The sequence below is a fragment of the Motacilla alba genome, chromosome 2 (genome assembly GCF_015832195.1).
Source record: "Motacilla alba alba isolate MOTALB_02 chromosome 2, Motacilla_alba_V1.0_pri, whole genome shotgun sequence".
NCBI classification, from domain to species: Eukaryota; Metazoa; Chordata; class Aves; order Passeriformes; family Motacillidae; genus Motacilla; species Motacilla alba.
In genome coordinates, this window is record NC_052017.1 from 7,003,991 (window position 1) to 7,023,023 (window position 19,033).

General features: G+C 43.2%; 1 protein-coding gene across 2 annotated transcripts in view; it reads left to right on the plus strand.

The window, feature by feature from the left end:
* The window catches only part of DPP6 (dipeptidyl peptidase like 6), a 542,989-nt gene that overhangs the window by 51,076 nt on the left and 472,880 nt on the right, over positions 1–19,033 (plus strand). The window contains exon 1 of one of the 2 annotated variants that reach the window (XM_038127466.1): positions 7,144–7,927. The exons of the other annotated variant lie outside the window; for it this stretch is intronic. Within the exon in view, the coding sequence (XP_037983394.1) occupies positions 7,877–7,927 (51 nt within the window). The 5' untranslated portion in view covers positions 7,144–7,876. Of the gene's footprint in view, positions 1–7,143; positions 7,928–19,033 lie in introns of those variants that run through there. 2 annotated transcript variants of the gene reach the window in all.

Consider the following 19,033-nt stretch of genomic DNA (forward strand, 5'->3'; position numbering starts at 1 on the left):
AGAAGTCCATTGATATTCACAAAATAAGTTATCTGCAGGACTAATGCATTGGAATAGTGAAATAACATATACCAAAGGCAGAATGCCTTCTGAGCAACATGCCATCACGGGGGCTTGTGCTAAACAGAAGGTTCATTTGTGGGTCCAGGTGTTCTGCTTGGCTTAAGTGGGAGCTGTGCTGTTTTATACCAGTAGAGTTTGACTCATGGTGGTGTTGAAGGCAAATTTATGGCTAGACCCTGGCTGCAGCTGGGGCTTCAGTGGCAGGACTTGTGTTGATTTCAATGGGATGAGCATCCTTGGCTCTGAGTGCTTGGCATTTTCTTGGCAATGTGTGAGATCCTTCTTGGTTCTGGGACTTGTGGTTTTGGTATCTTTCCAACTTGGCTGGAATCACTGTCAGGAGTGAACACTTGAGGGAAGGAGATTTTGATGCTTTTTTGCATTCTCAACATAATTGTGATTAAAAAAATGTAGACTGTCAGAACTGCATTGAAATAAAATTAAGCTTGTTTCAGAGGATAAAATCTGTTGCATAACAAACTTTCAAATGTTTACCACAAGTCTGTCTGTATTTTCATTTCAGTGGTAATGAGAAAACCTTAGCACATATGTTGCTTTCAGCATACTATATTCTAGTTAGGCTTTTTGTGTGGATTTATGCATTTGTTTTTAAAGCTCTGCAGTCTCCACTTTCACTGGGAGAAGCTTGGTGGCACGGGATACTCTTAATTTAGCAAACACAATGGGATCCATTTGCTAGGCACTGGAATTGGTGGAGTCCAGATGGAAATCCAAAGTACATTTAAGGATGAGGATCCTTGCTAGAAGAGATTAATGAGGAGTTTATCATTCTACAGCAGGACTTGTAGTTTTGGAAGTATAAAAAACTTTAGCTCTGATTAACCAGAAGTGGCACTTGCCTGAAAAACAGGTCCCATAATGCTTCTTATTAGCATTTTCTTGTTACTGCTAGTTACTCTAATGATGTTGCCCAGATTTTCCTAGCATCCCCATGCATTTAAATTTCATACACCCAGACATGATGGAGAAATCATATTCTGAATGCTTTTCCTCCTACTCTGAATCCCTTAGCAACTTCAATTTCATTCATGGAAAAGTAATTATTTGAACTCTGTGTATTTTTAGCTTTTATTAATGGAGTTTAAAAGCTGGAAATGTGAAAAAAAACAAGAAGGTTTAAGGCAGAATCTATACTTCTAGTAGAAATCCTCCAGGTTTTGCCCTCCTACAGCTGTCAACATCACTTCATGCTTGGGCTGTATTACAGAGTTTATCTGCTGCTTGTCTTAGGAGGAAACCTTGTGCTCAGTGTGGACAGGGACTCATGTATGAAATATTTCTACCTAAGGAAGTGAAAATACAGCACATTCATCGCTGTTGTGGATGAGTCTGAGACCTCCCCATCCAATCTGCTTTTGGGAGAGCACAGAAGGTTCTGCCTGGGCCAGGTGAGGTATCAGCACAACACAATAAAAGGCGCTGCCCCACATGAGCCTGTGAGCTCTTGGGTTTGTCGTGGGGTACATGAAAGCAAGCTGGGGGTCTCTGTACTGACCCCATGCTCTGTTTGCAGATGAATAATTCACTCAGGGGTAGTGGGGAGTTGACCGAGTTCCAGGTAGCTTCCAGAGGTGATGTGTCTCTAGCCAAATCCCTGGTGAATCTTAGAGATCACTAAGTTTTCTAAGAACTAAATGTCAAAGCACATATGTGAGTATTTTGTGTCTCAGTAGTGCCAGGAGACACCTGATGTGTTGAGCTCCCCACTGTTTCCCCTGGGAAATTGGTATACAAGGAATAAACTCTCCAATTATACCCTTGGGAAAATACACCCCTGTTGGTATAACAGGAACATATCAGTCTTCTCTCAAAGACAACAGTTGTTCCATTGCAAACTCCCTGAACATGTGAAGTTTTAAAGTCCAACATTAAACTGGAAGGGATGAGAAGTGAATGAACACTGTCAGAAAAATAAGGTGGAGAACAGGTTGGCAGTAACCCAAAAAATCTAAGAATTTAAAAAAAATTATCAATATATATAATTCTTAAATTCAGAGGTTTGTATCATATTCACTATTCCCTCAGGAAACAGGGGATGCTGTCTGAGATAATATAATCTCCTTTTTTTCAGACTCTTTTATGTTAACAAAGATGGCTTAAGCACCCTCCTGCAGTAAGAGCTAGCAAATATTAACTTTTCAACAGCAGCTGCTCTGTCATTATTCTAATCTCTTGAAGAATTAGTGATCCTCAGATGTAAATTTTAAGTTTATTTAACTGTCTATTTACTTTATCTTTCCCTCCAATTTCTTCTCTGGAAGACAAGTCAAGACTTCCTTAGAAGTCAAGGCTAGAAGCTGTAAATACTTGGGCAAAGTTTTAGGATATTAGGAGTGAAGATTTTTCAGAAGAGACATGTGGCTTGGCTTGAACAATGAAATTTTCAAATTTAATCCACTTAGGAAGAAAAAAAAATATTCCTTGCTGTAATTCGCTGAGGTTTTTTTTTCAGTGTTGCATTACTAAATACTCTTATGGAATATGTTTACTATTACTAAAGCTGTTTCTGACTTATTTAGGATTGCACAGAGTAACACTCAGCCATTTCATTTGGGATCCCACCAATCCTGTTCCTCTTGGATATTATAATTTAAAACCAAGTACTAGAGATAATCTTTGCCTCAGCTGTTGTCTCCTTTCCTTGGCACTCATTAGACCACATCTGTGGTTCTGTTTTGGGGCCTCACTGTATGACTGACATAAATTAGAGCAAGTTCAGCAGAAAGCCCCCAGGATGGTCAGGGACTGGAACCTTTAACCCTTGCAGAGGGGCTGAGGAAGGTGGACTAGTTCAGTGTGGAGAAGAGGTGGTTTTGGGACCACCTTTCCAAATTTTTTGGGGAGGTTTTTGAGAAGATGGAACCAAGCTCTTCCCAGTGAGGTGTGTCAGGAGGATGAGAAGCAACAGGCACAAGTTAAAACAAGAAGAGTTCAGACTGAATATAGGGAAAATCTTTATCCCTGTGAGAGCAGTCAGCTTTTAGAACAGGTTGCCTAGTGAGGCTTTGCAATCCCAATTCCTGCAGGGTTTCAGCCTATGACAAAGCTCTGAGCAACCTGGTCTGACCTCAAAACTGACACCGCTTCAGCAGGAGGTTGGGGTGGAGACTTCCTCAGCTCCTTCCACTCTGAGTGATGTCTGATCTGAAGCCTTTGGGATGGGCTCCCCCTCAGCCTTTCTACTGGGAGTCACCAGCTTTCCTGGATGCTTGGCAGAAAGTGCAGATCAGCCTCCTCCCCCTGCTCAGTTCAGACTGTGGGTCAGTGAAGGGAAGAAGATGTGAATCACATGACAAAACAATGTGCTGGGTACCTGGGTCTGGTGGGATGCAGAGGATGGGGAGACCTCAGAGCAAAGGAGAAAGATGGCTTAGCCCAATCTTAGAGAAAACAGTCTCGAAATTAGGTTTGGACAGAAGCCTGGGCATAGGCTTGTGGCATCAAGCTGACAGGCAGAAGACAGGATCCTCACAAAGGGGTCTGACTGAGAAGAAAAAGCCATTTGTTGCATTTTGAACACAGAAACACTTTTATTTGAGACAGTAAAAAGTAACCTTAAATTAAGGAGAGGAAGTGAAATCCTGATGCTCTTAAAACTGCCTCTTAGTACAACAGCTGTTGCATTTGTCTGTGGTCTTACAGCCTTAAAACTTTTTTCTTTCAAAATATTGAAAAAATGAATGTCTGTGCTCTGCAGCCAGCTAATACTTTGTGAAATTAATTCTTTCCTTCTATTCAGAAGGACTGTTCCTAGGCTTGTTTGGAGAGTCAGGAGAGCCAGCATCAAATGCATTGAATGGGTTTTATTTGATAAAATAAATTCTCCCAGTCTCTTATCAACATGGCTTTAAATAAAGTATTGTGAATAGGATGTAAGCATTGTAGCCTGTGTTCCTTCTCAGATAAAGAAAGTCAGCCTCAGAGTACTGAAACCCACAAAGAATAGAATATCTATGAGGCTTTATTTTTTTTTCCTAGATCTCATTCTGTGAAGGATGTAAGAAAAGGACATTTTCTCAAAATGGCCCATAAAAATGTTGGTGGATGAAGATGCTGTGTTGGTGTTGTCATAGTACCTGAGGTACAGAGGCTATCTCTAGATCAGATTTAAAATGAAAACTTCCTGATTTCCCAGGGTTTTCCTGATGTTATACACCTTAGATACAAATGGACAGATTGCAAAAAAACCCCTTTTTGTACAGGGGCTTCACTTCAAACCTTGCTCTTAAGATGCAGCTGAGTCTGGGCCAAACCTTCCCACATTCATATCAAAAGTAAATCTACTGGCAAAGGAGGTGCACTGAGACTAGACCAAGGAATGCAAAAGTAATGAATTTTCACATTTTTCCTCTGAGAAAAAGCCTGATATGATGAAGGAATTTTTTCATGTTTTATTGAGGTTTCCTGGGCTAGATCTCTGGTCTTAAATACGGAGGCTTTTTAGCTACTTAAATCATACTACTTTTTTGGGTCCCAAAGTGATTTTCTGTCCTTCCACATCTTTCAAAGGAAGCAAAAAAATATGTTCCCTACAAAAATGCTGAAGAAACATCAGATCATCTTTCTGCATTCAACATGTCACTTCCTAATCATAAAAAACTTGATTCCTTGTTCAGTGAGAGTATTTGTTGCAGCTCCAGCGAATTTCCATTAAAATGACATGGAGAAGATCCATCAAGAAGAAAAGCTCAAAAGATGTCTGAATGGTGGATGACAAGGAGTCCAGTCAGATTAATGCACTTGAGGGAGTTGTGTGGTGATATCATTTGTAGCTGCCCTAAAAGTCCCAAATCTGAAGGACTGTGTCATTGACTGGGTTCAACACAATCACCTGGCCACAGCTTGAGGTAGAAATCTGCAGCACAGCTTAGTCTCTCACTTCTAGGTCTGAGACCAAGTCTTGGCTGTTCCATCAGCCAAGCAGAAGTGGTTTAGGAGTGAAAATTACCAGCCAAGGTTGTCATCAGTACAACCTGAGCTCTCTGGCAACACGAGGACGCAGTTTTGGAATCATAGAAAGCAACAGACAGGTCATTTGTTAAAGAGATATTTTGATCTGTAATTAAAAGGGTCACTCTGTCTGGGGTGCTGTGATCCTTCAGGCTGGATGACACCTCGGGAAGTCTCCAGCCCAACCCCCTGCTCAGAACGAGGTGACTTCTCACATCAGACCAGGATTACCAGGGCTTTACCCACTCAGCTTTAGAAACTTCCAAGGGTGAACTCTGGTCAGAAAACCTACCAGAGTTTTCACTTCGTCTTTTCTCAAAGTGTCAAATGAGTCAGAAAACAAGAATTAAAAGCTGTAAACAAGAATTCTCTTTTGGTGTTTGGCATTTTTCCACAACATCATCAGTGTCATTTTGCACAACACCTAAAAACATTTTTGTTTCCTGTTTCTGGAAATCTCTGGATTATAGGGTCAGTCTTCAATGGCAGAAGTGGAAATGGAGTAATGTATAAATTCCAGCCAAATGAACCCTGGTTGATGTTTAATAAAAGAAAAAGCCCTGGATATTGTCAGTGGTAAACTAAGCATTTTGCCAGTAATCTCAACTTTAAACAAAGCTGTTTTAATCAAGATAATTGCTACTTTTATGCCAATAGTGCATAAATTAAATATGAAATGAAAATAAGAGATAAACACTGCAACTGCATTATGACAAATCTGAGGTAAAAATACCCAAAACCCCACTACTGCCAGAGTTCAACGTATGGTAAGTATTTCTATTGGTGTATGAAGTCATGCAGGAGGCAAATGGGACTATTAACAGCCAAGCACAGATACATTTTGCATTTGTACGTAATTAAAACACCTAAGGGTAAAAACTGAGATGGAAGAGGATCTGCCTGATAAAACACCAAAATTAAAGTAAAGAAATGGAGACAAGAGTTTGAGGAGCATAATGAAGAACTTCCTGCTCAAAATACATCTTGTATAAGGTATAAGCCATTCCCAAATACAGACAAGGGAGAGAGTAGTCAAGATCTTCAAGTGAGGAGTGGGATTTTTGTAAAACAAAAGCTCCCACAGGTAACCTTCAAAGGTAACCAGCATCACCTGCCATTGGCACATCCCACAAGTGCCCTGGAGCCTCACTTCTCCCATTACCACCATTTCTGAGATACCTGCTTAATGTCTTGGGTGAGATTTTGTATTTAAATATCTTTCAACAGCTGGGTGGCTTGAAGAAAACTAGAGTGTGAACAACACTATGAGATTGCACAGGTTGTGTCCTATTTCTAGTGAACACCCATTGCCTACGAAGATGCTGCAAACTGTGAAGGAGCAGAGTTCAAAGTGCTACAGAGGGGCATAAAATAAGGATGCATGGATATGCCTGCAGTTCCCTTGCTGGAAAAAAAGGAAGAAGGAAAGAGCTTTTAGTTTTGCCATTGGCTTGGATGATAAGAAGAGTTCCTGCTTTTTCTTCTCAGATATTAAGCAAATCACTCCTCAGTTTCTTCTCTCCTTTTGACTGAGCAACATGCAAAGCATCCCCTTTCCTGTGAAATCACTGGGCACCTAATTCTCCTGAAATGTAATTACTTCTGGTGCATCAGAGAGAGACAAGAGACACCACGCTCCACAAGGATTATTTTTCTGTGTGCAAGCTGAGGTGTAAACCTCTGGGATGCAGTGACCAGGTTCTCACAAGGGCAGCAGGATAGCACCGTCCTCCAGCGGCTGCTCCAGCCACCTGTGGGGCAGCGCAGCTGAGGGACTGCAGTGACAGCCGAGGGAAGCCTCTCACAAGTGTGGGCACCGCTGGAAAGACACAGAGGCCACGGCCGGGTTCACCTGCAGCCCGGCGCGGGCAATGCCCTTGGCTTTGCGTTTTCCCGTGCGGGAACCGAGCTCCGGCATCCCCCTGCCCGCTCCTGCGGAGAGGTCGCGTCGGATCCCAAACCCTGGCGTTGGGACAAGTGCCTGGCAGCTGCCCATCCCCCGGCAGCGCCCCGCGCGTCCTGCGGGCTGGCAGCGGAGGGTCCGGGGGGCTGCGGGGCCGGGATGCGGGCGGGCCGGGGCGCAGCCATGGAAACGCGCCGAGCATCCCCCGCTCCCCGCGGCAGCGCCGTGCTATTCCCCACCCTCCCTGCACCAGCCATGGCCTGGCCGGGGCCGCGGCGGCTCAGCCGGTGAACAGTTAACGCCGGAGAGGCGGCTCCTCTCCCCGCACCCTCCCCGGTTCCCGTTGTAAAAAGCGTGTGTAACCCCCCCGGGAGAGCGGCGAGCCGGGCACGGCCAGCGGAGGGGGCGACCGCCCCTCCGCCTACTCCAGCTCCCCTCTTTTTTTATTTATTGCCTCCCCACCCTCCCTTTTTCTGCCACTGCTCTGCGGGGTGGGCTCGGCTCGGCGGGACCGCCCGGGCCCGGGGCGGCGGCCGGGCATGGCCGGGGCGGGGGGCGTGTGTGCGGCTCCCTCCTGCCCACCCCGCCCCGCCGGCTCCCGCAGGGCAAAACCTGGATCCGGGTGGTGACAGAGCTGGGTGCCCCCGCTGCTCCCGCCTCGCCTCTCTCCGCTGACGGGGGTGCTTTATTTTTATTGCCTTTTTTTTTTTTTTTTTTTTTTTGCCTCGCCTTTCGGTCAAAAGGAAAAATATATATTGAAAAGGGTGGGGAAGGAAAAGATAGCAAGCAGGCACCCTCCCCCTCCGCTGCTCGTAGTCCCCTCCACTCCACACCAAAAAGAGCCATCGCAAGTGCACGCCAGTTCTTCACTAAAGTGATCCAGCCGCTGGATTAAGTAACTCTCGGGGAGCAGCACACGCACGCACACACACGGCAACAATGAAGGAAAAGGCAATGTTTCAAACGGCTAAAATGCAAGGAAACATGCTGGTAAGTGGCTGCTGCTGGCGCCTGCAGTGACTGCGAGTGAGTGTCGGGGCTCCCGGCTCGGCTGGGCGCTGCCAGACCCCGCGGTGGGTGCCGAGCCCCCGCTGCTGGGGCTGGGCTGCCCGGGCGGACAGGAGAGGGGCTTTGCTTGCTGTCCTTGCCCCGCTTGGTGTCTGTCCCCCCGCTGGAGGGGTCGCGGGGGATTTGGGGCTTTTGGGGCGTTCTCCTTTGCCGGGGGAGTGGGCGCAACGGGGCTCGCTGGGGCTCCGCTCCCCGGCGCGGCCAACTTCGCCAAGTTGATGACCACGATGTGTGTGCGTGAGCTGGGGGCTGTGCGGGCTGCCTCGCCTTTCCCCCGGCATTACTACTGGAAACATTTGTCTTCATGCCATTAAAAAATAAAAAAAGACAAAAAAAAAACCCACCAAAAAACCTACTCAGGATGCCTTTTCAATAATCCCCCTCCTCCCTTAAGGAAAAAATAAAAGCATCCAGCTGCTCTGCCGGAAGAAGTGCTGGTTGCCATCTTGTGCTGATGGAAATGGATTGGTGTGTTTTGCCTGCTGGCTTGACCCGCTGGGGGCGGCGGGGCTGGGGGTGCGCGGGGCCCCGCATGCGGCGGCTCCGCAGCCGGGAGGAGCTCGCTGCGGTGGGGCGGGGGGGAACCGCAAGCTGGGAGAGGCTTCAGGGCGCTTCGCCTTAAAAACAACTCATTTCGTATAACCTGAAGCTCGTAAAGGGTACCTGTTGGTCTCCTGTCCCCTCTCTGCTCAGGCAGAGCACTCCTGTCTGTGTTCTGCCTCCTCTGTGAGGAGAAATGCTAATATTTAATACAAAGGTAGTATCTGTTTCTCTCATGCCTTCTGCTGATGTGTTCAAGAAGCAGCCAAAGTATTCACCATCCTTTATTCAAGTTCTGTAGTAAAATGCTTTGCTGGCTTTTTAAGGAAGTGCCTCCTTTTCCAACTCCAACAATATTGCTTTTTCCAGCAGTAGTGTTTAAGAGGAAGGTGCAATGCTATGTGACCTGTGAATTCAAGTAAGGGAACTGAACAGGAACTTCTACAAACATTTTTTTTCCAAGAGAATTGCACAGCCTGTGTGATTGCAGTGTGCTCCTTTTATTGTGCTTTTTATAAGCCTGGGAAATATCTGGTGCTGGAACTTTTTTAACGTGGAAAAATTTAGACTATTATCTGCTTAAGCTACTCATCCTAGTGGTCATTATAGCCTTTGGTTAAGGTGTTCTCTATCAGTAAGAAAAAATAATCAACCAGCTGAGATGACATTGTTTGATCCAAGAACAGGGTGAGCCTAATTCACATACACAGAATGTGTAAAATCAGACAATTAATAAAAACCTCTTGCACATTTTCCTTGCTGGTCTCTGAAGTCAGGGAGTGAGGAGCAGACAGGGATTCCCCCACTGCCACTCAGCACAGGGCTGGAGCTTCTGCTGGGATTTCTGGCTGGTGCTTCAGAGTGTGGCAAAATGGATCCACACATCCACAGCTCTGCAGGATGAGCAAAGGCTGGGTGATTGATCTGCACTCAGGGCTGGGTAGCAGGGGCTGCCCACAACTCCAGCCTTCAGTCGCAGACAATAGTTTTTGCCTCTGACTCAGACAGGAGCAGGATCTGGCCCCTCAGGCTGCTAAGTCACAGTTACTTGTGTCTTGGGGCAGCCTCCCTTGAATGCAAGGTTTTTCTTTGGAGACCTCATTTTTGAGACACTGGCCATCAAATTTAAAGACAGGCAAACTATTTACATTTTATTTTGGTGGGGGAGACAGGTGGTTTATTTAGATGCTGTCTTTTTTTATGGACCACCACAACCACACACACTTGGTTTCTGTGTTGGTCTGTGGTTGCAGCTGGATCTGTAGTTTATTTAAGCAAGAATTAAGTTTAGGTGAATATTTGAGCTCTAAAATACTTGAATAGATTTTATATTTCTGCAAGATAGTATTTAGCAGACCTCATTCTGAAAACTGAGGTAGGCTTTGGATGGAAATTCCAACAAGTTAAGCCTAGTACTTTCTCCTTTTCCTTAAGCTGTTGCTTAACAAATAGTATTTTTCCTTTTGTATCACTTTTGTTGCGATTAAAATCAGAATCCTGAGCTACTCATGTCAAATCCTATCCCGTGGATGTCCTCTCTCACATATCTGGCAGTGATTGAGGATACAGGGTTAGGGTGTGGGGAATCCCCAAAGGTGCATTACAGTGTGCCCTGCAGTAAGTGCCTCAGCAGAATTCAAAGAGTCATTGAAAATTCAAAGCCCACCATGACTTTTTTTTTTTGTTTGTTTGTTTTCTGGCACTTTTGCTGTTGCTTGGAATCCTGACAAGCTTCTAACTATGTATTGATTTCTCTTCTCTTTAAAAATCTTTGTTAAATTGAGCTATTTCATTCCTAAAATGATGTGACAGCAGGCGATAATACTGACACACTGGTCCCTGGCCATGCAGTGGACCCTTTTTAAGTGTGGTAATAGCTCATGGAGTCCCTACACCTGTGATTTCTTTATTACCTAATTAGACCAGCAAAAAACGAAGCCATTCTTGTGACACTGAGATATATGTTTTTATCCCTGTGGCAGTATTTTACCAGGGCTTTGTTTGGGTTTTTTTTTTTTTTTTTAAACAACAGCATTTACCTGGAAAGGTGCCTATTTTTATTTTACTGCTGTATTTCCCATTCATCTTTTGAGCCAGGGGAATGCAACTTATGGAAATAGCTCAGGCTCTTACAATGGGATTTCTCTTAATTCTACATAAAAGCTGTAGGGAGTGATTAATACACAGTGGTTTCTCCTAGTAAGAACTGACATACCCTTGAGTTTTCCACAGTGTATTTGAAGTTAATGTGCAACAATATGGTATGGAGATAAATGTTTATCACTTTTGGAAGTAAATTGAATGCAATTGCATTTTATCCTAACCTTAGGCATGACTATATAAATTATTTCATTAAAATATTTCAGACTTCCTCCTTACACGTCCAGTTGTCAGGTCAAGGACAATAATGCCAACTACATGTTTTATTCTACACTTCCATGTGTCTCCCTGGGGTCTGATCTATCATGTACACAGGCTTTTTTGGTTGGTTTTTTGATGGATTTGCAAACAAATGTATCCAAGAGCTGTTTGGAAGAGGGCCTTTTTTGTAATGCCAGGTTCTTCTCTTACACGCACTCATGAAAATCCCAATTTCTTAGAGGTACAATGGCAACAAAGGTAAAAAGGAGCTACTGCCTTTGGTTGTAGACAATTAGGTGAGTGGAAACAATGGGTTTGGAAGGGTACAGAGGGGTCTTGAAGACAAATTAGTGTGCTGTGTGTGAGCAGGCTGTTACTTTGGCACACTTAGTGGTCAGTGGAAGCAGTGAGCACCCTGCTCTGTGTGTGTTAGAAGGATATTGCTGTGAAACTCATGTTCTGAATTTTATTCTAACTTGTAGTTGCTCAATTGTTTGGAAACTTCCAAGAGGAGCCATGGTGGATGTGTCATGTTTCTGCTTTATTCTGATGGAAAAATCTATGAATAGGGCAAAAGAGACAGTTTGGGTTCAATGAGAGGAGTTGAAGGAGAGTCTGGAGATTTAGATTTTCAGTTTGACCATTTAAATTCCAACCCTGATAGCTGCAGTTTTGATAAAAAACCCAAATAAAATAAGCCCAGTGGCAACTGTTATCTCCTCAGAAGTCTGCTAGCACCTCTGAGGCCTCAGAGACCTCAAGGGTACAATTGACATGAAGACTAAGCTACTCTGTCATCCCAGGAGTGCTCCTGCTCTTCCTTGAGAAACACAACTCTGGTGCCTCTCAGGAGCAATAAATCCTTACTAAAATAAATAAGACCTTGGTGTTCCACTGTGATTTTCCTTATTTGCCATAATTTACCTACAGGTGTGTTTCTTGCAGTGTTCAATCACATGGCACTGAAACAGGGTGAAATTCTTCTTGGCCAAAAACGCAGTTTTCCTAACAAGTGCTAAAGAAGCTGGGTAAAGATTAATTTTTTTTAAACTCTCACAGCTGAAGTGGTGGAGTTTGTGATCCAGTGCAGTTCCCTGCTACTTTAGCCTTCCCTATGTCTTATACTCAGCTTGACTTAGAAGCCAGATGCAATCCAGATTTTTTGTACTATTCCTTAGTTGTCTACTACCTCAGCTGAAACACAGGGAGCTCCCAAGTTGAAGGCAAGGGAGCTGTGGTAGCAGTTCCCAGGTGAGCTATCATGAGTTCAGCTGGAGTTTAAAGCCAGGCAGGAATTCAATTGCTGATCCTATGGCAAGAATTGCAGCAAAAAAAATCTTTGGGACTGCGGCTGCTTAGTGAAAGACAAGTTGTGTTTTGAGGACTGTGACATTCTGGTATCATTTCTGGGTCAGTCACAAAGGGAAACAAGGGTTCCCCTTTGTTATGTGCAGCAGGTGTACAATCCATAGGAGGTGTTGGAATTGCTGCATGTGGGAAAGCTGTAAGATGTGCTGAAACTGTTCCAATATCAGGCTGCTAGTTGGTGGAAATCAGGAGTCTTTTTATGTTAAAGGTAGGATGGCAGAGAGCTCCACAAGCTTTGTAGGATCCTAATATTGTCCATATAATGTAATGTCCTTTTAGATACACCCTTATTTAGGGGATAGAGAAGTTCAAAGCCTGGAATTATAAGGAATCCACTAAAGTTGCAGGATCTATGAGAAATACAAGGTGCCAGGCTGTCTCAGAATAACTTTGGGAGCTGTGGGAAGCACTATACATTGCTGGCTCTTTATTTAGCACTGTGAGATTGAAGGAGGGCATGTGGTCTAACTCTAATTTTCACTGTCAGAAGGGTTCAAAATCTTGAATCTGATGCTGCTCCTCACACCTGCATCTTTTTCTTCAGTGTTCCTCAGCAGCTTCTCTGGTTTCTCTTATGCAAGGAAAAAGGTGCACTTTGTGTTAATTTCTCCCTTCCTCCTCTGAGTTGTCAGACTTTTCACAGGACAGTCTATCCCCTCCCTCTCTTTCTGAATCTTTTCACTGCTTTCCCAAAGAGTAAAAGAGAAGAAGTTGAAGGGACTGTTATGATTTTAGTGAATGACAGCTGAGTAGGTGGCTGTAGAGCCCTGAGCAGCAACAGAGCCACAGAGCTGTCTGTGCAGCTGGGAAGACAACATTCGTGTTTGAGGGGTTCCATTTATTCATTAATGAAGTCTGGATTTGCTTGTTAAGATAAATACCTAAAATGTAAGTTTCGTAGATGTTGATGGCCTGAGGCTTTATTTGATGAGGAGAGTTTCTCTTTCTGCACTGTGGAATGAGTCTTTCAACTGCCAGCAGATACTACAGAGCACGTTTCAAGTGTCACTCTCATATATCTCAGAGGTCTCATTTCTTGGCAGAGCTTTGCACTCTCAGTATTGGCCTAACTGATTATGTAAAGGGGAAGGCAATAGAGCATCATGCCCCAAAAACACTTCTGGTTTGTACACAACCCTTAGTACCAACAGGGTTTTAAATGCAGCTGACAAAGACACAACAAGAGTCAAAGCTGGAAGTTGGATTTCGAGCATTCCAAACTAGAAGATAAAGTGCCTGGTTTTTACAGTGAAGGTGATGAACTGCTGGAGCAGTCTCCATGGGAGTGTGGTAATTCTTCATTAGAACAAGATGGGCATAGGATTCCTCTGACTAAACACTGGCTTCTTCAGTATAGACATTTATATCTAAGTTAGTCAGCCTGGGCTCTCTCTACAAATTAGTCAGTGGAGTCTGGGCCATGATTCATCCCATCTTCATGTAGATTGTGAAATGGGCCAGAGTACCTGCACTCTGAAATGCCAAATTCTCTCCATTAACTCACAGAGTTATGGGGTACAAGCTGAACCATAAACGTCTACCCTGCAGATATCTAAGTGATGAGTCTGTCTGTTGCTTAAACATAGTCATAGATATTCCAGAGCATCCTCAGTGAAACTAAGAACCCTTTCCAGCCTCCTCTGTTACATCAGACAAAAACTACTCTGCATGTCTGCCCAGGGTTTGCCAACTACATCTGTGGTAGCATCTGAAGATAGATGAGCTCCACATTTGGAGCTTTGCTCCTCTGCAAGCTAGTGCAGAAGCAGATCCAGTCTTTCAGCAGTACAGCCCAGCTGTAGCAGGAGAGGAGCTCCATCACAGCAAGATGCCATCCTCTAGCAGAAATCTCTTGGTCTGTAGTCTGTATAAACTGAGCTGTCCTAGAACATTATAATGCACCCTTGGCTTTAAAATTATATAATCCAAATGGTTTAATGCCATCACAAGTGCAATATGAGGATTTATTCTTCTAGGTCTGTGTTCGCATGTGTGCTGTCTGTAAGTGTTGTACTACACAGTGACTCACGTGAGATTAACAAGCAAAGCCCATTTATTAAATTGTTTTATGTACTCTAAATCTCATGTAATCCACTAATGCATAATGCTGTCACTTAGTAAGCTTGGCATTCCTTCCCAATGGAGCATTGCATTTAGCAAGTTCCCCCAGTACTCAGTCCTTTTGAAAAGGCTGCAGTTGAGAATGCAATTTTAAAAATAAATCCCAACCATTAGAGCCTGAATGCTTACAATACACAGAGAACTGGGACCCAGCTGTAGCATGCATTCACCTGTAGATTGCATAGATTTTCTGTCCTCTTTAAGAGACTGTACAAACAGAGCTTGCATTGTAGCATGCAAAATTTGCTTTTGTAGTGTCCTCTTGCCCTTGGAGCAGATTATCAAGATCATGTCTAAATTCTGCTTTTGCAAAAACTGGCTTTGAGCATCTGTGGAGATATTGATGAGATCTTGGGAATTCCTGGAGCACCTGTGTTGTAATGTTTATGCTATGCTCTGGGAAGAAGTGTGTGCCTTGCTGGTGATTTCTGGGCACAACATTTTCCCTGTGGGTTCAGTATGCCCAGCAAGTACCTCTTCATCACTACAGAGGTGAAGAGTAGGAGCAGAAGCAGTGGAATTGCCTGTCATATCTTGATCACGGGGACAATTATTATGTGTGTGACTGGATTTGAGTCCAACCCTCATTTGTAAATCGGTGGTTCCCAAGTTGCACACTTGCAAGGCACAATAGAAAAGTTGCAAACTCGGTGCATCTCTAGCAACTGGCTCAGGATTTTGTTTGTGAGAAGGCTTTTTTCGTAACATATCTCTGTTTCTATGAATTATTCCCACCATCTCATCCCTAATTACTATGGAGTGATGATTTAAGGGGTTATCCTGAGATGCACACAAATGTCCAGTCAAAGCAAGTGAAAAGAAACAATTCAAGCATGAGAAAAGAAACAATTCAAGACAGTGGGATGAGCTGCAGTGGTGAGCATTGCATGCCCAGGTCAAGCACTGGATGGTAAACAAACTGGTCAATGCTGGGGAAAATCCCTTCCAAATCATAGAGAATACTGGCCAGGAGATTTTGTCAAGTCAGGCATGTGTAGACAGACTTGGCATTAATTCCAGTCACATATTGCATAGCCTCATTCTGTAGTCATTATTCAGCACTTACTCAAGCAAAAGTTTTGCCAAACTTAATGGGTTTACTACTCTTGCTGAAACGAGTAAGACTTTTGTCTGAGGGTCTGGTGCTTTCAGATCTGAGTCTCAACACATAACCCAGCCATGTTCTGTGTTATGAGGGATTTCCAGTAATTTTTAAAAGGTGACAACAGTGAAATATACTGCAGTTGACAAGAAAAAAAAATAAAATGGGTGAACTGCATGGTAAGAAAGCAAGCAGAAGAAAAGCAGAGTGAGGTGGTTAAGACAGGCACTCTTACATTTTACTTCATCTCATTTTGTGAGTTATCCCCCATGGAGGGCCCCACGAGCTGCTCCATCAGTTGTTCCCCAGAGCATGCTGTGCGCATGCACTTCTGCTTGTGTTTGTTTTCAGTGATAATGTTAAACTAGAAAACATGCTGAAAATGGAACATTTTTATTTGTTTATCATGTGGGACTGACGTTATTAAAAACGTGGAGAAAAATTGAAAATATAGCTCGGCATGTTTTCTGTAAATACTGAGTAGTCCTTCTGCAGCCTATGATATAACCAAAGTAACCTAGAAATAAGCTTGTATTGCTTTTTTCTAGTGCCTAATTATAAGGATGTAAAAAAATATGCTCATAATAATGCCTTCTCATCTGGCTGTGAGGGGGCTGAAAGTACCACTTAGGAAGATCTAGTCTGTAAAGCAAGTGATTGTATGCAGGAGTATGACTATTCATGAGCTCTGAGTTTATTGACTCTGTTAAAAACTGGATCTGTGATCTACATGAAGGATGTATAAAATGCTGTGGGTATCAGAAACTAATTGTAGTTCATATCAGTATGACTGAGCCTTTCCTGATCTCACTAATTAGAGTTTTTCTCAGGGAAGAGAAGTTTATGTTATAGTCTCTGTTTATTTAGAGTTATTCTCTGTGCATTTTATTTCATTTGCATTAACCATGTACATCTACATCTGTAATGAGTTAAAAACATCATTAAGATGGTCCATTTTGGTTGGATTTGGCCATTATGATTCAAAATCTAGAAAAGATTCTCAATAGTTTAAAATTAACATTTGCTCCTCTCTATTCTAATATCTTGGATTTAATAGACACGCCTTGTTTTGGGGGGTTTTTGTGTTGTTTTTGTTTTGTTTTGTTTTTTAACAAAGAGAATATTTCTCACTATTTTCCTACTCAAATTTTAACAGAATTGCAGTCTTGGTAGGGAAAGAAGACCTTTGGTAATATCTAAGGGTAACAAATAAATCATATGCAACAGCAATTAAAGCAAAAATGGTGTCCTCCAGAGGCGTGCTCCTTGTTATGTTCCCTGTTCAGCAGCGTACTTAAGCACCTGTTTAACATTAATGGTAAGCATATGCTTAAATGTTTCTGCTGACTTGGGAGTTATGAGAAGCCTGCCTAGCACACACAATAGTTGAACAGCCCATTTTCCATCTGTGTGCGAGCCCAGAGCACGGTGCTAGCTGAGCATTTTCCAGGTTAATTAGATTGGCATAACAAGATCCCTGGTGGACTCTGTGCAGTCATCAGCTCTTCTGTGCTCTCTGGCTATCGGGAGCTCTGCTTTGAGTTGTGCATCTTGTGCTGGTAACTGAAACAGAATATTGCACTCTATTTCACCAGTGTGCTCAAATGGAAACAGAATTGAATGGATTGCAAGTGCACCATAAATACAAATTTGGCTCTATACTGCTAGCATGAATATGGTGCATCCTTCAAATGCACAGTGTCTACCAAGGACTATTTATTCTACAGAACTACCAATAATGGTTATGCTTTCATGAATTATGCATGTGTTTGTCCTTAAACCTCACCTGGATGTGATATGGAGTGTTTAAGATTTGAAGCTAGCTGCACGTATAAATTGCAGATATTTTTCATCAAATATAAAGTCCTTAGAGGTTTCTTTGTGATATTAGACTCTGTCGTGCTTGTGTCTACAATAAAAAAAAAAAAAAAAAGGAATAAAAAAATTCTAATTCAGTACAGGAGAAAAAAAAAGCTTGATGCTCAAGAGTCTCTCAAGAAAAGACAAAATTATGTGAAGTCAAAGGTCATCTATTCATCTATTCAATAAAGCAAGTAAGATGAGATGGAGGCAGAGAAATCCATCTATGGAAAAGTAAGGGGTTATTGTAGGAATAAGGGAGTTATTATTTACCAAATGTGGGGGCATTCTGACCCCACAAAATGCCTAGAAGCAACTTGCCAAAGTGTAAAAATGTAGCACTGAGCATCACATTATCTATTCTGGTCTTCTGATGGATTGAAATGAGGAGAAGAGCACCCGCTTTCAGGGAGATATTAAATAGATGCGGAGGAGTATGATCATTTTACCTCAATTCAGTGGCACAAAATTCAGCTTTTCAGTATTTCCAGAGAGAGGCTGCCTTGGTTTCCTCTAAAGTTTCCCCTGTTCTCACCATTTATACTGTTCTATCATGTTTGAATTTCTGGTTTCTAGAGACTTCCCTGGTATTTAATTTTCACATTCAGGTACATTGGTTGCTTGGTTTTAGCTTAACCCCTTAAGTTTTTTAGGAGTTATATGCTAGTGAAACATTGCATATTTAACAGTGCCATCACCAAAAGCATTGAGACAAAGTGGACTAATCTGCAGAATGGTGACAAATGGCTGTCGTGCACTCCTGAGCTCTCTGCTTCCTGCTGTGGTGAAGAGCACACGTTATGAATAGATGTGACTGCAGAAAGGCAGAACAATGGAAAGACTGAGAGGCTTTGGGCGTTTTGCATTAGTGTAAGGGGAAGCTTTCAATCTTTGAATCCATCCTAAACTGATAGTTATTGATGGCTGCTAACATTGATTGCGTGCTCACTCAGTTTTGGGTGCTGTGGGAAGATCAGAGCCCCAGCTGAATAAGGAATTACCTTGAACCACCACTCAGGCACTCTCTGGAGGTGACTGATGCATCCACATTGCGCATCACTTGGCAGGAACCTCCCTTGTTCCCAAATGGCTTTGTTGTTACTGGAATTGAAATAAATTCAATGGGGTTTTTTTTCAGCTTGAAGAACAGGATTCAGTCCTGGAAGGTTATTTTGTCCTGTGATGTGTGAAGGTGTGTTTGTTTCTTGCAGGGGTTGAGGCTACAAGGCTACCTGAGACAAAGCTAGATCAGAGGAGGAAGGAGATGTGTCCCAAGCGTGCACCATCTCTGTGGGGAAGGCTCTGGAATGGGCTGTCTTTGTGAACTGTGCCTTTTGCAGGGGGCTAGCAGTATTGTTTGCAAGGCAGCTTGGAGGTGGAATTGCCACGTGGGAAACACTGATGCTCAAATCCTGGTTCCTGGAGTGAAATAAAGAGCGAGTTGAATTTGTAGTCAGGACACGTGCAGTCTCCACTTGTGGGTAGGGCCCTTATGCCAAGGAATGTTGCAGTTGAAGCACATCAAGAACTTGCAACTCATAGGGTTGGAGAACACAAAGTCTAGTTCCAAGCTGTCTAAAGTAACTGTAGCACAACATCTTTTTTATTGGTGTACACTGGAGAAATTCTCCTTGAGGCTAGGAGAGTCCATAGGATCACACTAGCTAAGCCCAGTA